The 7,364-nt window shown below is 31.1% G+C and overlaps 1 protein-coding gene across 1 annotated transcript; it reads right to left on the bottom strand.

The window, feature by feature from the left end:
* Positions 1 to 745: 745 nt before the first annotated feature.
* Positions 746 to 2,169, bottom strand: LOC127096166 (phosphopantothenoylcysteine decarboxylase subunit VHS3-like). Its single transcript, XM_051034777.1, has 5 exons — positions 2,092 to 2,169; positions 1,791 to 1,883; positions 1,593 to 1,697; positions 1,427 to 1,513; positions 746 to 961 (listed from the first exon to the last, which is right to left on the bottom strand). The coding sequence occupies exons 1-5, from the start codon at positions 2,167 to 2,169 to the stop codon at positions 746 to 748; spliced, it is 579 nt and encodes a 192-aa protein (XP_050890734.1).
* Between the last annotated feature and the right edge of the window lie 5,195 nt (positions 2,170 to 7,364).

Raw genomic sequence — 7,364 nt, 5'->3', positions numbered from 1 at the left:
AAAAAACCGCCCCTTAAAGGTATAAAACTGTTCTTTAATGCTTTAGGGGACGGTTTATCAAGCGTGGAATAAACAGCCGTTGCTTATTCCATTAGAGCGCGGTTTTTTGATTTCTACCTACGGATTTTGAACACCACCGCCTTAAATATCAAAGTCCACGGTTTTAGTTGAACTTTTAAGCTGTGGTTTTCAAGTAGCAACATAAAATAACTGCCCCCAAAACATGCGAAAAGGCAACGGTTATTAATAACCAACAGATGTAAACCGTAGCTTAATCTATAATTTCATTTACATAACACACATAACCGCGCCTAAAACAAAAGAATATACTACGGTTTTTGATAAGCAACGCATAAAAAGCGTTGTCTATAGATTGAAAAACAAATCACATTTATATATAACGTTAGACTTTGAAAGATATAATTAGTATACAATTTTCCTGTTGTGCACTTTAGACTTTGAAAGATATAATTAGTATAGAATTTTCCTGATCATTTATATGGTGATACATTTGTGATCATATACCTTCACATTATTCTAATAGATTTTTTTTCAATATTATTATAAGAAGCACATTTATAAATTGAAAACATATATAAATATGAAGTATTAATAAGACGAAGTGTAATCAACTCTTTGAAATGCAAAAAATACAAATATTTTCAAAATAAGTCCAAGCAATATAAGTTATAGCTAGTTGGCTTATGTAACTCCATAAAACAAAACATAATCGTCAATATTTAAATCAATGGCGGTCTTTATCATATTCATTGTGTTGAGGTTCATGAGAATCATCATCTTGAAAATTATCATATTGAAGATCATTATCATCTTGATCATATTGAAGATCATCATCATCTTGACCATATTGAAGATCATCATCATCTTGATTATATTGAAGATTATCGTCATCTTGAAGATCATCATCTTGTTCATCTTGAGGATCATCTTTGTTTCTAACCTATAAATATGAAGAATTTCTTTTATATATTATTCAATAACAAAGTTACAATAATCAAAGCGACATATGCAAGGCTTCAAATGACTCAACATCCATACAATAATGATTCAATTCAAACAATTGATAGTTATATATTACTCACTAACGAAGTTTGCACGCTTAGAATTTATACTAACTTAATGAGTAACTTATAAAACTAACACCGCATATTTAAAAAATTAAACAACTATAAAATAACAACTCAACACTTAATAAAATAAATGTTGATTTTTATTAATGTCAATTATAGTACCTTTGGATGAGTAGGAGCATATGTTGATGTCGATGGCGTGGTGTTGGAATATTATCATTGTGCAAAGCTTCTCTCATCTTATCATCTACTTCCTCTTCACTTAAATGTGGATTTTGTTGCATATACATGCTTTTCAACAATTATGTTGTGACAGTTCTTCCATAACATCTCACTCTACCGGGCTTTTCTTTCCCAAACAATGATTGAAATGCTTGTGTTCCAGCTTCAACTGAGTTTTCAATAGATTCTTGAAGTTTATCCTAATATTTTAAATTATTAGTTTTGAACAAAATTAAAAACCACATGTGTATTTATAATGAATATTATAATTTAACTTACAATAGCAAATTGGGTTTCCCCATCCACTTGTTTTCCCTTGCGACTTTTTCGAGTTTCAATAAACATTTCAGCTTGAGTGACTTCTTCTCCATCCTTTTTTGCTCGCTACATGATTATTCATATATTAAAAAAAAATACTACTTAATAAGAGATTGAAAAATAACTTATTCTATTGATAATCACACACAAATATCATACCAATTTTGCATGAATTCTAGCAAAATTTGTTGGTTCTACACGATGCATAAACTTTTGCTTGCTCCTATTACCTGCATTCTTTTTACTAATATCCTACAATACATAAAATAGTTCACCGAGTAGAATCAATGTTACATGTAAAGAAATTGAATTAGTTCATTGAGTAGTAAATATTTAATAAAGATAGTATGAAATGTGCACAATTATGTCTAAGCAGAAATTATGCTAATATGGGGCTGCAATTGTGTTTCATTATGTCTATATTATTTTTATTACTAAACATAATTAGAAATTGTCTAACTAGAAAATATGTTAAATATGCAAAGAAATTTAACTGTGTTTCATACCGTTCGAAACTATGCACATAAGAAAAAGCCATGCATCTTATTCCATATTAGTTGAAATGAAGCAAAACTTTATCCAACAAGTACATACACACGCATATATATTAATCAGCACATCAATATTAATTATAGATAGTGTATGACTTTCAAATCATTTTGCTTAAAAAGAAGAAAATAATGGAGCAACCAACCAACCAAAAGATGAAAATTGATATGTTATGATATTGTATAACTATGGTGCATCTTTGTCATCAATTGTAGATAAATATTTGATCATTTAAAAAATATGAAATTTTACTTTTCATACATTAATATATTTCCAAATACGATCATAGGTCTACCAAATATTTGATCATTTAAAAAATATGAAATTTTACTTTTCATACATTAATAATAGGTCTACCACTATATGCAAATCAAACGTTTATATATTCTATGGACAATGATGTTCTATTTTCATTCATTCATGTAGTATCCTAGATTCCAAATTTGCACTATATCTTCTAAATTCTTCTAATTGTGCTTCAAGTCATGATTACTTTTCACTGGATTTTTTTGTCTGTAATAAACAATTCGTGTAAATTCTTCTAATTGAGTATTTTATTTCTCACTTTCATAATCTTGCATTTTTTTAAATTGTTCAAACGTCAACTTCTTTTAATTTTTTTCTACTGATTTTATTCTTCAAATATTTTATAAAAATTTATTTAGAGAATTATTTTAATTTTTTCTTATTTGAGTTGATAAATTATAAAGTATTATTTTTTTATTCTCTTTGGAGAATTAATTGAATTTTTCCTTAATTAAAAAATTATTTTGATTGGTCAAACGCTGGCAACAAATTTTTAGAATTTTTTTGAAATAATTTGGACAATAGATCAACACTGTTTGCTACCACTGTTGGCCATGGCACCTATCATTCCCTTATAATAGATCTACCACTGTTTGCTAATAATAATAATATGTTTACATCTTTTGTGAGGTTATTTGTCAATAGTAATAAAATGTAATATAATATATTTCCTCCTGGACTTTCTCCTCGAATTCCAAATTCCTCTCATATCTTAACACATATTTGACATGAATAAATAATTCTTGTTTATTATTAAAATAATGTATTAAAATAATGAAAAAAATTATTACTCTCAAGATTAGTGCAACATGTCTGATCAACAGGAAATCAAATTAAATTATACTTGATTATTAATTGTATCGGCAATTAGGGTTAACAGTATCTGCTTAAGGAATCCTCATACAAATATATATGCATTGTTCCAAACTGCAAGTTTATTTTATTATTTTAATTCAAGATTTAGTTATTTAATTAGTATAGTAGATGTTTGTTTCATGAATTACTCTCCACAGTTTTCAATTCATTAAGTTAAATGGCTGCTATCAATAATCAAGGACATATACTCTAATAATTGGTTACTAATTAATCTTATGTGAGGTCATTTTGGTTTTATGAAATTAAAACAGGATTAAAATAACTGTATATGTTTGGTTGATTAGATATAACAGTGTATATGTCCCTCCTTTTATATGATTAATTAAATTTTTTAACTCAGTTAAGTTATTTTTGTACCAAAATGTTACTATAATATGAGTTACTAAAAGCCAAAAACTTAAAGCAATTGGTGTTATAATTTGAAACAACTTTCACGCTAAGCCTATGAAAGCAAATACAATCTCACTAAAATATTATAACGCCCTTATATAATAAATCCTAATAACCGTATGACATCCTTACAAAATAATTTTTGTAACAAAAGATATTTAAAGTAATATTTTTCAATTCAGATTTGGAGAAATAGGAAGGTTAGAGTTTTAGCATAATTTAAGTATTTGAGTAATTTTAGGAAGAATGAGACTCACCCTTGGAGACAAATATGACAGATAATTTGAGGCGGTGGTCCTGCTCGAGGGATTTCTAATTTCACAAACAGAAAGGAAAAAACAAAGGTATTCAAAACAGAGAAGTAAATGAAAAAGATGAACAACAAAAGATTTTGGTGGTAAGAGGTATTTATGAGAAATAGAATGAGAATGAGAAACTTACTCTTGAGAGGTGTTTGTATTAAATGATGCAACAATACAGCGAAGGTGAGTTGCAGCAGAAAGCGTGTAGTGGCCGGCGTGAGAGTATGTGAGTTATAGAGAAAATATTTCTTTGAGTAGAGAGAAAGAAGAAAAGACAGAATGTTGTGTAGAGAGAAAGAAGAAACGACAGAAAGTTGTGTAGAGAGAAAGAAGAAAATATAATTTAGGGTTCAATTGTAATGAATCAGCTTTTAGGAAATTATAAGAAAAAAATACGAACATTAAATTATATATAAAATTTCAAAGAAAAACATTCCAATCAAAATGAAAGTGGTCTAGTGATAATGCATTTTTTCTTTGAAAGGAAAGACCTGAGTTCGATTCCTTGGTTGCTATGTTTTAATAAATTTTACTTTTTCCATTTAAATATAACATAATAAATTAATGTAAGTCTAATTTAAAAATCTTTTAAGGATTAAAATATGTTGATTAAATGTCAGTAGTCCAATGGTAATGATCTTTAACCATTCTAGTTGCAAACTTAGGTTCAAAACTTTTGTTTCACTTTTTAAAAAATATTGTTTTTTTCAGTTTTATATTTTAAGAAAAATAATTGAAGTTCAAAATAATAATAAATTGTTTTTTTCATTTTTATATTTTAAGAAAAATAATTGAAGTTCAAAATAATAATAAAAACCGTAGCCTTTTAACAATAGGCCATGCTTTTTAGTTGTTGTTTTTAAATAAGAAACAACCACATATCTTAACCGTGGCATAAAAGGAATAAACTACGGTTATGTTATATCTACAATTTCATAAGCGTCGCTTATAGTAAATAGGCGACGTTTATGTTATGCCCGCATTTTACTAACCGTAGCATAAAGTAAATAAGGGACGGTTTTTCACGTTTTGCCAAGAAACTCGTCCACGCATAAAAAAGTGCGGTCTATGATACCTTTAGGTGACGGTTTTTAAATCGTTGCCTATTTTTCAGTTGCCTAAAGTATAAAATATTGTAGTGCACATATTGATATGTTGGTAGACAATACTGCTAAATTCAAAGTCTTTTCGTTTATAGACGGTTTTTCCAGATATAATATGATCAAGATGGCACCTGGAGATATGGAGAAGACCACATTCATTACACCTTGGGGAACATTCTGTTATAGGGTGATGCCTTTCGGTTTGAAGAATACTAGTGCAACTTACCAAAGAGCAATGACTACTCTTTTTCATGATATGATGCATAAAGAGATTGAATTTTATGTCGATGACATGATTGCAAAATCGATTAATGAAGAGGAACATGTTGAGCATTTGTTGAAGCTATTCAAGCGTTTGAGGAAGTATGAACTCTGCTTGAATCCCAATAAGTGTACTTTTGGTGTTCGTTCTGGTAAGTTGTTGGGCTTTAGTGTCAGTGAGAAGGGTATTGAAGTTGATCCTGCCAAGGTCAAAGCAATACAAGAGATGCCTGCGCCCAAAACTGAGAAGCAAGTCAGAGGTTTTCTCGACCGCTTGATTTATATCTCAAGATTCATTTCACACATGACTGCCACATGTGCACCTATATTCAAGCTTCTTCAAAAAGATCAGTCTTATGATTGGACCGAAGACTGCCAGAAAGCTTTTGACAGTATCAAGGAATATCTGCTTGAGCCTCCGATTTTGTCTCTGCCTGTTGAAGGAAGACCGTTGATCATGTATTTGATTGTGCTTAATGATAGTATGAGTTGTGTTCTTGGTCAGCTAGATGAGACTGGAAAGAAAGAATTTGCAATTTACTACCTTAGCAAGAAGTTCACCGACTGTGAGACTCGGTATTCTATGCTTGAGAAGACTTGTTGCGCGTTGACTTGGGCCGCTAAGCATATGTGTCAGTATATGTTGAATCATACCACTTGGTTGATATCCAAAATGGATCCAATCAAGTATATATTTGAGAAGCCTGCTTTAACTGGGAGAATTTCCCGTTGGCAGATGTTGTTATCAGAGTATGATATTGAATACCGATCTCAGAAAGCGATCAAAGGTAGTATCTTGGCTGACCACTTGGCTCACCAACCAATTGAAGATTATCAGTCAGTGCAATATGATTTTCCTGATGAAGAGATCTTGTACTTGAAAATGAAAGATTGTGATGAACCATTGCTTGAAGAAGGGCCAGAACCTGGTTCTCGTTGGGGCATGGTATTTGATAGTGTTGTTAATCAATATGGAAATGGAATTGGGGCAATGATTATTACTCCTCAAGGAACGCATCTACCATTTACAACTAGATTGACTTTCAAGTGTACAATTAATATGGCAGAATATGAAGCTTGCATCATGGGGCTTGAAGCCCATTGATCTCAAAATCAAGTATTTAGATGTCTTCGGAAATTCCGCTTTGGTTGTGAATCAGGTCAAAGGAGAATTGGAGACAAATAAACCCGGTTTGATACCACATAGAGATTATGCGAGGAGGATTTCAACTTTCTTTACAAAGGTTGAGTTTCATCATATCCCTCGGGATGAGAACTGGATAGCAGATGCTCTTGCAACATTGGCATCAATGATTGTAGTGAAGTATTAAAATGAAGTTCCCAATTTTTCTGTGATGCGTCTTGATAGGCCAACTCATGTGTTTGTTGTTGAAGAGATCAAAGACGAGAAGTCATGGTATTACGACATCAAATGTTTCCTCCAAAGTCAGATTTACCCGCCTGGGGCATCTTTGAAAGATAAGAAGACTTTGAGAAGATTAGCTGGTAATTTCTACTTGAATGTTGATATACTATACAAGAGAAACTTCGACATGGTTTTACTCAGATGCGTGGATAGACACGAAGCAGACTTGTTGATGACTGAAGTGCATGAAGGTTCCTTTGGTACTCACTCCAAATGACATGCAATGGCGAAGAAGATGTTGCGAGCAGGTTACTATTGGCTGACAATGGAATCTGACTGTTGCAAGTTTGTGAAGAAATGCCACAAGTGTCAAATATATGCTGATAAGATTCATGTTCCTCCGACACTATTGAATGTAATCTCTTCCCCATGGCCCTTCTCCATGTGGGGAATTGATATGATTGAGCCAAAAGCTTCAAACGGACATCGTTTCATTTTGTGGCAATTGACTCCTTCACAAAATAGGTTGAAGCAGCATCATATGCAAATGTAACCAAGCAAGTTGTTGTAAGGTTTATCA

The sequence above is a fragment of the Lathyrus oleraceus genome, chromosome 1 (genome assembly GCF_024323335.1).
Source record: "Lathyrus oleraceus cultivar Zhongwan6 chromosome 1, CAAS_Psat_ZW6_1.0, whole genome shotgun sequence".
Lineage (NCBI taxonomy): Eukaryota > Viridiplantae > Streptophyta > Magnoliopsida > Fabales > Fabaceae > Lathyrus > Lathyrus oleraceus.
Note: the sequence above shows the minus strand (reverse complement) of the source record. Positions and strands in the feature narration are given on the sequence as shown.